The sequence below is a fragment of the Danio rerio genome, chromosome 9 (assembly GCF_052040795.2).
Source record: "Danio rerio strain M-AB ecotype USA chromosome 9, GRCz13ab, whole genome shotgun sequence".
NCBI lineage: Eukaryota > Metazoa > Chordata > Actinopteri > Cypriniformes > Danionidae > Danio > Danio rerio.
Window position 1 is genome coordinate 46,351,667 of NC_141029.1, and position 14,338 is coordinate 46,366,004.

A 14,338-nucleotide genomic window follows, 5' to 3' on the forward strand; every position below is an offset into this window, starting at 1 on the left:
ATTGCCATTGCTGTCTATTGAAGGTGTGTGCGTGCTGTCAACGACGATCGGGGAGGGTAGTGGTGGTTCTAGTTTAAATGACACCCTGGGCGAACCACCCTATACACCCCTAACCTCTCTTGAATTGTTAGATTTGTTATTCAATAAATATAACAATTTATTTATATTTATTCTAAATTAATATAGCCTAATTAATATTAATATACAATTATTATTCTAAATAAATAACAGAAATCAGTCCGAAATATTACTGGAAAACAACAACTGGAGTGATATGCCAAGATCACTTAAGAAACCTTTTGCATAAAAATTAATTATGACAATTCTAAAGAATACAAAAAATGTATTATAGAATTATCTGTGGTCTTAGACCAGATCATGGCTGAGAAATCATGTTATGAAGTCTTACCTCCCTGACTCATTATCCCTCCTTTCTGCTTTAAAGGCATGCTTAGTGAAAGTATCATCATCATCGTCATCATCATATTTTATAAACTTTAGTCGACTTTCAAAACTCGCTGCGTGCCGACACCTCTGCACAAAAGGCTGTTACTCCGGTTTCACGGCGCAAGAGCGGTGCCTATTTTGTCGGCGTGCATGCAAACAACCAACCGGGATTCACACAGGAGTGCGTGAGGCGCGCGGGAATGGTTTTCTGCGCAAATGCGTCAGTTTGCTTTCACCAGCATTGAACCAGAGGGGGAGAGCTACGTCAGTAACACCAACAATAATTTAGTGACTGCATTTTATTTATTTTTTATTTAAATATTGAGAATTTATAAGTTCATTTAAATCAATAATGTCAACAGCAAAATTATATTGGGGTGGCCAAAGGGGTGGCCACAGGGGTGGCCAGAGTTTACTGAGGGGTGGCCGTGGCCACGTTAGCCCTCCTGTATATTTTTCCCCAGTTTCTGTTTACGCAAAGAAGATTATTTCAACACATTTATAAACATCATAGTGTTAATAACTAATTTCTCATAACTGATTTATTTTATCTCTGCCATGATGATAGTAAATAATATTTTACTAGATATTTTTCAAGACACTAGTATTCAGCTTAAAGTGCAATTTAAAGGTTTAACTAGATTAATTATGCAAGTTAGGGTAGTTAGGCAAGTCATTGTATGTGATGGTCTGTTCTGTAGACAGTCGGAAAAAAATATTGCCTATTAGGTGGCTAATAATGTTGAGCTTAAAATGGTTTTTAAAAAATTAGGGAATGATTTTAATTTAGCCGTTTAATCTAGACTTTCTCCAAAATAAAAAAAATTATAGCAAATACTGTGGAAAAATTACTTTAAAAAATAACAGAAGAACTAATAATTTTGACTTCATGACTTTATGTATGTGGTCAAGTGTAAGAAAAATTGCCTAAAGTGACCAATTGTAAAAAGGCCCAATTGGACAATAGGGAGCTGGAAATGATCCAAGCCGAATTCAAACAAACTCACACAAGTGTCACCGTCCAACACGAAGCATGTGAGCTGCTCTCAGGTCACGTCTGCGACACCGTGGAGGTTTTAAAACAATGAGATGGGATAGAGAGTGGATGAGTTTGCCTCGCTGACTCATGGACCAGGCCATTTCCTGGCATAGACGTGCTAAATTCACATTAGCTTGAGCTATTGATTGAAGTGGGGGAGGAGAGAGAGAGAGATACATCATTCTAGAGAGATGGCCTCAAATGGACAGCCTGGCAGAGCAGTTTTGAACGAACACTCAGCATCCTTTTCCTCGGTGCAGGGCAGAAACAGCCAAAGCAATCTGATTTGCAGGGATGCCAATCTAACTGCTGGTGCGGGCTGGAGTCCAGGTTCAGCGGTGTCAGAAGCTCATTTGTGTAAGTAGAGGTCTTCTGCCTGTCCCGTAGCCAGGGGTTGTGGGACGTTTAGAAAAGACTGCTTCTAATAGCAGCGAACTTCATTAAAGTGGTGAGCCAAACTCCTTTCAGAGTAAAAGTGCTGAGTGTGTTACGTTTCAGTGAGTGCTCGCCTTTTAGCAGACTTCACAGTGGAAAAGTGGAAAAGAAAGGGATTTTTTAGCTATTTTAAAGCAGTTGTGCTCACTCTAAAATGTGACATTTGTTGTTAGTTCAAACTGCTTATTTATGAGCTTTTTGGGCATGGCTTAATTGTTTCATGTTCGATAAACTTAAATTTGCTTAAACTAACAAATTAACCTAATTCCTTCATGTTGTCAAAACAGAACTCGATTGTGTGGCACTCAGCATTTTTTAACAGTGCTCCACTCTAAAATAAAATAGAGGGTTCCACACATTCCTTCATGTTGTCCCAACACAAATCGATTTAACTTTATTGTGTTCATATATGTTTAACTTTATTGTGTTTACATGTGCTTAACTATATTGTGTTTACATATGTTTAACTTTATTGTGTTTACATAACTAAAATGATTCAGTTGTCACAAAAAAAAAAAAAACTCTGCTCAATTTAAATAAGTAGTTTGAACAAACAGCAAAACTCATTGTTGGTTTTATGTCTTTTCATTGGAATTTTGAGTTTATATCTGTCAATTCAGATTTCTTGCTATTCCAAATTTATATCTGTCTTATATCTGTTTTTCTTATAATTCTGCATTTATATCGCTCATTTCTGACATAGTTTATGCCTTGCTGACATATTGTTAATTTTTTTTTAAGTTTACATCTCACAATTCTGACTTTTTTTCCTTCACCATACCAAGTTTTTCTATTTTTATATATTTTTTCTATTCCAAATGTATAACTTGCAATTTTGACTTTTTTCAGTTAATATCTTTCAATTCAGTTTTTTTTTCTTTCACAATTGCGAATTTATACATTGAAAGCAAACATTTTTGGATAGCTTTTGCACACTTCACTGTGGGAGATAAAAAGTGCTGCATAATATATGGTCACACTTTATTTTGATGGTCCGTTTGTTGAATTTAAGTTACATTGCATCTACATGCCAACTAATTCTCATTAGATTATAAGTAGACTGTTAGGTTGGGGTTTGGGTTAATGTAAGTTGACATGTACTTGCAAAGTTTCTTATAGTCAGTTAAATGCAGTATCAACAGATATTAAGCAGACAGTCTACTAATACTCAAATGGACCATCAAAAAAAAGTTTTACCAAATATATATATTTTGTGGAAACTGCGTAATATTACTGTTCTAAAGTACTATTAAAAACAATAATTTAGCACCAGTGTTAACTGATTATTAAGGAGCTGCAAATCCACAAATTAGTATGATTTATGAAGGGTCATATACACGCACAAGTTGCATAATGATGCTGGAAATCCAGCTTTGAATCAGAGTAATGCATGCATTTAAAAATGCATAAGGTTAAAAATAGTTGTTTATAAAATAAAATAAAATGTGTTTATTGGGGGGGGGGGGTCTCCACAGCATCACCAGTTCGTACCATCCACTTGGATGATGCGAAGGCAGCCACAGGCCAATGATGCCAGTGCATTTACCACACACCAGCTATAGGTGGAGAGACAGTGATAGAGCCAGTTCGGTAGACAGGGATGATGGATGGAATTTGGCCAGGACACCGGGTTTACACCCCTACTCTTTACAAGAAGTGCCATGAGATTTATGATGACCACAGAGAGTCAGAACTTTGGTTTAAAGTCTCATCTGAAAGACAACGCTCACTTACAGTATGGTGTACCCTTCACTATACTGGGGCATTAGGACTCACACCAAAATAAAATAAAAAAAATTAATTAATAAAATTAAATAAAATTAAATAAAATTAAATAAAATTAAATAAAATTAAATAAATTAAATTAAATTAATAGTAGTTTTATTATTAATAGTAAACAATTTAAAAAAAATAATCATACAGATTTTTGTTTTCTACAAACTCATAATAATTAATGAACAACAAAGCTAATGGTTCTTGCCAACTTACAGTATATTTTTGTTTTTAATAAAAAGTATAAGGTGAAAATAATTGTTTTACTTCTGTAACATGACTTCTGCTCTCTAATGTTGAATGTTTTGTTGCTTCATTTATTATCCTTTTATTTATTTTTGTATTATTATTTAACATTTTTGATTAGGGTACATTGTTTTGTTAATATAGAAACTAAACCCATTTTTACACAATGGTAATTAAGTCATTATGTTCTTCTAAATGAGTATGTTGTGTAAATGACTACTATAAGTGTGAGCCATCATCATCACCATCATCATTATCATTTTCATCATCATCAGACTTCTGTAAGTCTGCAGATGAAGCCTTTTAAAAGCTCTTAAGATGTTCTCAGACCTGCTTCAAAAGAGAGATATCAGCTTACAGTACATTAGCTCTCTATATTCTGACACGTCATGATGAAATATGGTGCTGCAGATGAAAAACAGCAAGGGCTGGGTGATGCATTGAAATGTATGGATTATATATTTGTTTTATATTTGCATTATTTTTTGCTGGCAAATTGAAGCAACAGTAAGACATCAATTTATTTTGCACAGTTGTCCATTTTTGTGGCTACTCAGTATGCACAAAACAATTCTGTTTAATTAGTTCAGTTAATAATTTATTCAAACTTAAAACAAAGTAAATATTATGTGTAAATGCTGCCCAGAAATGACTTTTGAAAGGAACTTTTTAGCCTAATATTTTTTATTATTATTATTAGTTTATTAGTTTAAGTTTATATTCCACAGTTCTAAGATTTTTTCACAATACCAAGTTTGTCTCAATTCAGTTTTTTTTTTCTTGAAATTTTGCATTGATATATCCTGGAATTAAAACATTTTCCCTCACAGTTCTGAATTTGCTCCACAGTTCTGACTTTTATCTCTTACAATTCTAAGTCTCAATTCTAAATGGTCTTATTTCAGGTTTTATCTTCGAATTCTGACCATTTTTATCAGAATCTGACTTTATATCTGTCAATTTATGCTTTTCATTTCTTGTTATTCCCATTTCATATCTCTTTTTCTTGGAACTCTTGAGCTAGCTTTTCTTTACTTAATTCTATATTTCAATGCTGACATATTTCTTTCAAATTCCAAGTTTATTTCTTATTTATTTTATTTTATTTTATTTTATTTATTTTCATGGATTTTATTTATTTATTTATTTATTTATTGTTTATTCATGTATTTATTTTTTATTTAATTTAATTTAAAATTATATTTTTATTCATGGCTGTTTTTATTTATTTATGTATTTATTTATTTGTTTATTTATTTAAATTATTATTATTATTATTATTATTTTTATTTACTTATTTCATTTACTTTTTTATTTTTATTTTTCATGGCTGTTATTTATTTATTGTATTGTTTAATAACTTTTTTAATGTTACTTTTATTTAATTTTTTTCTTCATGGCTGTATTTATTTATTTATTTATTTATTTATTTATTTATCCATGGCTGTAACAAGCTTCCATAGCAGCTCTGACAAAACTTACTGAACACATTTCAAAGAGTTTACACAATCACTTTCAATGCATTACCTCTAGTCGATTTCTTCAAATATGTTTGTTTGTTAGAACACACATAGCATGCATACTGTAATGTGCATCCTATAAATCATTCATTCACCATATCACACCCGATCGTTGAGTACACTGTCATGTATTTGAATGGGGTTCTGACGTGTCCCACTGTGCGCCTGTGCTGATGGCCTGTGTCCACTGTGTGGCGCTGTGCTGTTTGTCCTGTGTTGAGTGCAGAGCTGCAGCTGGTGGTGGAGCAGCACTTTCAGAGGCAGGAGCAGCAGGAGACGGGGCTTTCTGACAGCCCTGACACGCCCAGTCCAATCACAACACAGCATTTTGCCACCGAAGCTCAGTGGGCCAATCACAACAGCTCAGAGCCCAATGGCAATCAGTCTTATGTCAGTACTGAGGGGCAGCCAGGCAGCAGTGGGGCCGGGGGTAAGTTCAATACTAAAACTGCGGCCGAACAGCTTCAACTAGGAAGAAATCTATTTATAAAAAAAGCTGTGAGAAGACCGAACAAAGCATTCTATACGCTGATAAAGAATATTTGTTGGATTTACTCATTGTGAACAATTTATATGGGCTGAATTTAAACAAACAAGTTAAATTTAGTAATGTTCAACTTAATTTGTTTGTTTAAATTCAGCCTTTATAAATTATTTACAACCGCTTATCTTGAAAAATTTAGTAAATCCGAGGAATCATCTTTGAATCTTTTTTTTCAGTGAGTGCTCAGCATAATTGAGTACACCCCATTTTGGAAATTAATATTTTTATTCATTTCTCAGTGAATATGGGTAATGTATATTGGTGCATTTGATCAAAAACAGATTTATCAAACATATATATTTATTCAAATAATATTTTTTGTTACAGAACATTTTTAAAAATGGAATTATAATACAAATAAATTCAACCAAAACATTGCAAAAATTACAACCTATGAAATTTCAACAAAACTGAATATATTTTTGTTTCTCTTGTTGCATTATTGTAGGTTATTTTGTTAGATTATCTCCAGATTTGGCTTCAGTATTGACTATACTACTGTATATGCACAAATATATTGTAAAACATCCTATAGGAGATTTTAAATTAAATAAGAGATCTGTGGGGGTTGTACATATACAGTTGAAGTCAGGAATTTTAGCCCCCCATTTTTTTTATTTTTCTTTTTTAAAGATTTCCCAAATGATGTTTAACAGAGCAAAGAAATGTTCACAGTATGTCTGATTATATTCTTTCTTCTGGAGAAAGTCTTATTTGTTTTATTTCAGGTAGAATCAAAAAGCATTTTTATTATTTTTTAAACCATTTTAAGGTCAAAATTATTAGCCCATTGAGGCTCATTTTTTCGATAATCTACCGAACAAACCATTGTTATCCAATAACTTGCCTAATTACCCTAACCTGTCTAGTTAACCTAATTGACCTAGTTAAGCCTTTAAATGTCACTTTAAGCTGTATAGAAGTGTCTTAAAAAATATCTAGTCAAATATTATATACTGTCATCATGGCAAAGATAAAATAAATCAGTTATAAATCAGTAAATCAGTAATAAATCAGATGAGTTATTAAAACTATTTTGTTTAGAAATGTGCTGAGAAAATCTTCTCTCCATTAAACAGAAATTGGGTGGGTGGGGGGGGGATTGGGGGGGGGGGGAATAAAAAGGGGGGGTAATAATTCTGACTTCAACTATATATACATACAAACAGTGCTCAGCATATATGCATACACCCCTCACAAATCTCTCTTTTAAATTCATATGTTTAATAGGAAGCTATACAATATTATATTTGTGCACATACATTAGATTAGTCAGTGTTGAAGCCAAATCTGGAGCTTATCTAACAAAATAACGTACGATAGCGGTCCAAAAACTAGTACAGCCAAATTTATGTCATAGAAAAATAATAAATACATTGTAAGTTATAATTTTGCTTGCATTTAATTGTATTATCTTTCAGTTTCTAAATATGTTTGGTAACTGAAATATGATTTCAATAAATGTATCTGTTTAATAAATCTGTTTTGTTTAAATACATCAAAATGCATTCTCTATATTCACTGAGAAATAAATAAAATGTTTCAAAATGAGATGTACTCTATTACGCAGAGCACTGTGTATATATTATATTTTATTATAGTTGTTCATTCATTCACGAGCATCGAGCATGTACAATAAAGAAATGTATTGAAGCTGATTGCTTGGACAGAGGATCTGCTGGACCTTTTACTGACAAGACTTTTTTTGTCTCTGTCTCTCCTCCACTTTCTTTTAAAATTGTCATTCCTTATTTCCATTATTATTTTCATTATTATTATTATTATTATTATCCATTCATATACAGGAAACACAGCAGAAAGCTCAGGAAGCGAGCAGAAAAACTTGAGCAGTCCTTCATCTGTCTCTCGATAGCCGTAATAATGATCGTGCCCACCGTAAACCTTCCCAAACATTTACTGTTCCCTCACTCTCTGGACTCTGAATAATGAAGACACGCTTTCTCTAAACTCCTGCATTCTTCTGCATTTCTGGCCTCTTTCAGTTCATTTCCAGTGATGATGACCTTTCCTTTAGAGGGTTTTATTTGTGTGAAATGTAATGCCTGTTCTTCACTTTGAAATCTGTACTCAATTGATCTTCCCTGTTGGTTTTTCTATTTGATAAAAACAGCATTTGAAATATTTACAGTATGGGTATCTGTGGGATCAGAAATGCGGTGGCGTATTTTTGGGGCTCTTTCAGATCAATTGTGATGTTAGATTATTTATAAATATGTTGGTTCTTTTCTGATAGAGACAATAAAATAAATGATTTTTGGAGCTTGAAATAAAAAAAGAAAACAAAACCAGGAATGATGAACATATTTTTGAATTAGTGCTTTTTATCCAACACTACTGTACATTCAGGTGTGTAAATGAAGATTTATTGTAGCATCATGAGAGTCAAAGGTGAAGCACATTATTTATGTGCTGACTAGTGATCAACAATGTTGAAAAAAGGGGGGAATTATTGAGTAATATCACATTATTTAGTTTTAAATCAATCTTTTTGGTAAAGATGTCACCGATATTAAGATTTTAGAAGAGGCATGTTTTAAATATGATACCTGTCCTATTGTTTGTATTATCAAAAACTCAACATTTCACCTTTAAGAAACAAGCTTATATAATCTTCGAGCTGAGTGTGTGTGCGTGTGTGCATGTAATGTTAGCCTGATCTCACAAGGAAATGTGACTATTTTATATTTTATCAGTTTAGTGTCTAATTTGTTTAAGTTCAGTTGTATGAAAACGTTCAATTTTTAAAAGGAGGCGTGGCACCAAATCCCACCCCTAACCCAACCGTTAATGGTGAAGAGCAAATCATACTAAATTGTATGATTGTATGAATTAGCCACTAAATCAGAAATGCACAAATTGCCATGAGATATAGCATTGGTAAAGTCGCTATCAACCCTGTCAACCTTTGATCTTTAGTAGGGTCCCGTGAATTTATTTTTATATAATTTTATTTTATTTTTTTAATTTATTTGTGTGTTGGTTTTATTTTAATATTAGGTTTTTATGCTTCAAATTTTTGTCCAATTATTTTTATTTTTTTTCTGGACTCCACTTCAATAGTTACATTTAACTGTATTAATCGAAAATTACACATTATTTGTACAGCTTATGCAGCTGCAATTTTAATATTAGTAGTACATTTTATTTTGTTCTTAAATTGTGCTTTATTCCTGGTAAAATGTAAAACAAAGAAAATTCTTGGTAAAGAAACAAATTACATTTCCTTGTTTTAATGTTATTACTATTCTTTATTATTATTATCATTATTATTATTATTATTATTATTATTATTATTATTATTATTATTAGTGCTTTTATTATTATTATTATTATTATTATTATTATTATTGCTGTTTTGTTATTATTATTATTAATATTATTATCATCATTATTATTGCTGCTATTATTATTATTATTGTTATTGTTATTATTGCTGTTGTTATTATTGTTATTATCGTTAGTATTATTATTATTATTGTTATTATTATTATTATTATTATTATTATTATTATTGCTATTGCTTTTATTGTTGTTGTTGTTGTTGTTGTTGTTATCATCATCATCATCATTATTATTATTTTAGCCATTATTGTTTTTATTTATTTATTTATTTATTTATTTATTTATTTATTTATTTATTTATTTATTTATTATTGTTATATTTGCATTCTACTACAATAGTAATACATTTATGTCACAATTACTTCAAGTCAACTAAACTTTTATTTTGACAGTTTTTTGTAAAGATGCTATTTTACAAAAGATAAAACTGTAGCATTTTAGATCACAAACTTCACTATTCATTCACACAGTACATTACTAATAATACTTGAAGGGTTCAGATGCAAAAACCTCCAAGTGCCATCTAGGATATTCTTTTACAATGAGCTTTTTTTCAGCCTCTTATGTTTATGTTCAGTTATTTCATGCTAATTTTTAATGAAAATTTCAAATGGCACTGAAATTCAGTTTTTGTGTCTAAACTCTCTCTTTTAAATATTCATTACAGACAATACTTTAGATTACTATTTGATTTGATGCTGACAATTTAGCACAACATTCTATTTTATTTGTATCTAAAATTCCAAATTCTGGTGGTGCGGTGGCCCAATAGGTAGCACGATCGCCTCACAGCAAGAAGGTCGCTAGTTTGAGCCCCGGCTGGGTCAGTTGCCATTTCTGTGTGGATCTTGCATGTTCTCCCCATGTTGGTGTGGGTTTTCTCTGAGTGCTTCGGTTTCCCCATGTCCAAAGACATGCGCTATAGGTGAATTGAATAGACTAAATTGGCCGTAGTTTATGTGAATGAATGCAAGAGTGTATGGGTGTTTCCCAGTGTTGGGTTGCGACTGGAAGAGCATGTACAGGGTACATATGGTGGATAAGTTGGCGGTTCATTCCGCTGTGGCGACCCATGATGAATAAAGGGACTAAGCCAAAGGAAAATGAATGAATAAATGAATGAATGAATGAATGAATGAATGAATGAATGAATGAATGAATGACAGTCCAAATTAAACATCTTATTCAATTTTATTCATACAATATTCTGTGACTCCATTTGTGTTCTTTTTTCTGCTGTCCTACTTTCTTCTTTACTGGACTGGATCTGAATGGTAAGTGGGGTCAGTCCGGGAGCTGTGCATGCTGGGACTCACTGTGTGTTCATCTGCAGGTAAAGAGCACTACAGCGACAGCCAACAGGAGGACAGAGAGAGTCATCAACCTACTAGACTCTCTCAGAAACACCTGGACACACTGTCAGAAGAACCTGGTGATCTTTCACCTCGACGCAAAGACACACCGTACCTGCACCAGCCACCATTCATTCCCGGTAGGAAGAGTTCATACAATAAAACACTGCCATAGGAAAACATGACGTGATCCTTCACATCGGTTTGCAGATTATGCTGATTTGTTGTGTGTTGGTGTTGTCTGGATAGAATAGATATTGTATTTGTGTGTGTATATAAGGGCCATTCTTTAACTACAGGCACTTTTAGCCTTCTGAGTAAAAAAAACTTCAAAATTCAAAATTCAAAATTAGCGTAACATAGCCTCATAAGTTTAAGCATTTTGTCTAGTTTTAAGATCTGTAAGAGGACAAACTTAGATAAGAAAATAAATTTTTTTTCCATCGTGAACTGAACAAATGAAGCATGTATTACACAAACTAAATGAACAATGTTGACTCCCCCTGATCATCCTTGCATAATTCTCACACTGATTACAAGCACTATATAAAAAAAATTATTAATTATACAATATTAATAAAAAGCAGTGAGCAGTCTTGTGGGTCCCCGTGCATTAGCCTGTTTGTTAATCTGCCTCATGGCACTTAAAATATATTTACGTCAAACTCCCATTGCAATATCGCCATCCCGATTGATGGTATAAGAGTCACAACCAGTCAAATCTTTTCTTTCCACAGGCGTAAAGATGCTGAAAAACCAGACAGACCCTTCGTCACTTCTCCAGGAGGAAGAGGAGAGCAGCGGTGAACTGAAAAACAGCCAGACAGAGTAACACAACTGATATCAAGAGAATCATGATTTGTAGTTTAACTTTGTTCTGTTTTTTTTAAGTAACTTTGTTTTTCAGTATTAAAAATGTACGTATGTGCAAAATAAATACAGATGTAATTTTTTTTTTTTTACTCCACCGTGGGGTCCAAAACGAACTTTATACAATACAGATATTAAACAAAAAAAGAATAATAAAATATACATTGTTTACTAGGCATTTTTGCTAGTTATTTTAGACCCCACTGCACATTCTTTGGTATTATTTTATTTCCTAATGTTAATTTCATTTTGTTGTAATTTGAAACAAAAATTGATTAGGATTTATTAATATATTGAGGGATTGTGAAACCTATCACGTCCTGCCACATTATTATTATTACTATTACTAGTATTATTAATATTGTTACTACAATATTCTGTGACTGCCTCGTATGGAAAGAGCTTGAGGTTAAGATGACACTTTCTCAGACAGAAGTAATATTTTTGTAGGTTTGTGGCTGTTTTGTATGCAGACGTGACTCTGAAGTCTCACACAGCTGTTGTGCAGCCCACCTGCTCTCATATGTGAGCATCAAACATGGACTTAAAGCTTCAGACATGCCATTACATTTTTAACAACACCCATTTTTCCTCGTGAAATAATCTCATTTAAAAATGATAATGATATCTAATTTTCTCAGATTTATTCATTAGCGCTTATGTAATTTTTTTAATTAGTAGGCGATTTTTGTTTGTTTGTGTACTGTAAATGAGCTTTAAACGATTAACAGGACTCTGTTTTTTGTTATCTCTAGTAAATTTGTTGAGCAAGTATTTCTGACAAATATACTGTATGAATTTATGTAAAACATCTCAGTCTGTCTCTTTTTTTAAAACTTTAATATCACATTTTTATTTTTAAGTTTATGAAGCTTAAATAAGGGCGAGGCAGTGGCGCAGTAGGTAGTGCTGTCGCCTCACAGCAAGAAGGTCGCTGGGTCGCTGGTTCGATCCTCGGCTCAGTTGGCGTTTCTGTGTGGAGTTTGCATGTTCTCACTGCATTCGCATGGGTTTCCTCCGGGTTCTCCGGTTTCCCCCATAGTCCAAAGACATGCAGTACAGGTGAATTGGGTAGGCTACATTGTCCGTAGTGTATGAGTGTGTGTGTGGATGTTTCCCAGAGATGGGTTGGAAGGGCATCCGCTGCGTAAAAAATGTGCTGGATAAGTTGGAGGTTCATTCCGCTGTGGCGACCCCGGATTAATAAAGGGACAAAGCCGACGAGAAAAGGAGGTGAGAGAAGCTTAAATAAAAAAACAAATTTCATAAAAACCACAAGATTTAAAAACTTTTGTCTTGTTTTTTATTATTATTAGGTGATTTGTGTGTGTTTGTGTACTGTAAATGAGCTTTAAAAGATTAACAGGACGCTATATTGTTTTTAAACCTGTAGTTAGTAATGAAGCTTATCAGGCAGTCAAAACCAAATTCATGTCTTGCCAGCTTCCTGAACACTCAGTTCAGTGATGAAACTAATCAGGTAGTCAAAGCCAAATTCATGTCTTACCTGATCAGCTTCATCACGTCGGGGTCACCAAGTTGTTGGGATAAATTGCAGATCGTCTGTGTGTTCCCTCAGTAAGCTGGAGCTCCAGGAAGGCAACAACAACTGAGATGTGAATTCAACAGTTTATTGCTCTCTTCTAAAGAAGTCTGGGGTATTCCCAGCTTTTATACATCATATTCAAGGGTACATGGGCTATGAATACGTGCAAATATTCAGCTCAGTTAAGCAGAACAATTTTATCCAGTGCTCAAGAATGTCAAGGCGCAACGTCAAGGTGCCTGCCTAGTACAGGGACAACTTAAGATAAGACAGTTACAAAAACTGAATATTTGGAGAGTGACTACATGGATATTTCTTTCAATTTGTTAAGCAAGTATTTCTGACAAATATACTGTATGATTTTATGTAAAACATCTCAGTTTGTCTCATTTTTTAAACTCTATTATCACGTTCATTAGGTTTAGGAAGCTTAAATAATTATATGCAAATTTTATAAAACCACAAGAATGGCGGGCACATTTCACACACACAAATATTTATTCATCAGATTTATTCATCGCTGTCTTATATACTTTTTTTAAATTATTATGTGATTTGTGTGTGTCTGTGAACTGTAAATGAGCTTTAAAAATTTAACAGGATGCTATATATCACAAGTGTCAAACTCAGTTCCAAAAGGGCTGCAGCTCTGCACAGTTTAGATCCAACCATAATTAAACACACCTGATCAAACTAATTGAGTCCTTCAGGCTTGTTTGAAACCTACAGGTAAGTGTGTTGGAGCAGGGTTTGAACTAAACTGTGCAGGGCTTCGGCCCTCCAGGAATTGAGTTTGACACCCCTGCTATATATGATTGTTTTTAAATCTGTAGTTAATTTGTTAAGTATTTCAGACAAATATACTGTATGATTTTATGTAAAACATCTCAGTCTGTCTCTTTTTTTAAACTTTAATATCACGTTCCTTAAGTTCATGAAGCTTAAATAGTAAAATGCAAATCTCATAAAACTACAAGAACGGTGGGCACATTTCACACACACAAATAGAATTATTCATCAGATTTATTCATCCCTGTCTTATATGCTTTTTTTTTTATTATCAGATGATTTGTGTGTGTTTGTGGACTGTAAATAAGCTTTAAAAGATTAACAGGACTCTATGTTTTGTTTTGTTTTTCTTTAGGTAATTTGTTGTCAAGTATTTTCGTCAAATATACTCTATGATTTTATGTAAAACATCTC

The 14,338-nt window shown here is 32.9% G+C and overlaps 1 protein-coding gene across 7 annotated transcripts in view; it reads left to right on the forward strand.

Annotated features, from left to right (window-relative positions):
- The window catches only part of ppp1r1c (protein phosphatase 1, regulatory (inhibitor) subunit 1C), a 59,205-nt gene extending 46,807 nt beyond the window's left edge, over window positions 1–12,398 (forward strand). For 2 of the 7 annotated variants that reach the window (XM_087266305.1, XM_087266306.1), the window contains exons 6-7: window positions 10,701–10,859; window positions 11,457–12,398. In XM_087266305.1, the coding sequence (XP_087122431.1) occupies window positions 10,701–10,859; window positions 11,457–11,551 (254 nt within the window). In that variant the 3' untranslated portion in view covers window positions 11,552–12,398. 7 annotated transcript variants of the gene reach the window in all.
- Window positions 12,399–14,338: the final 1,940 nt, after the last annotated feature.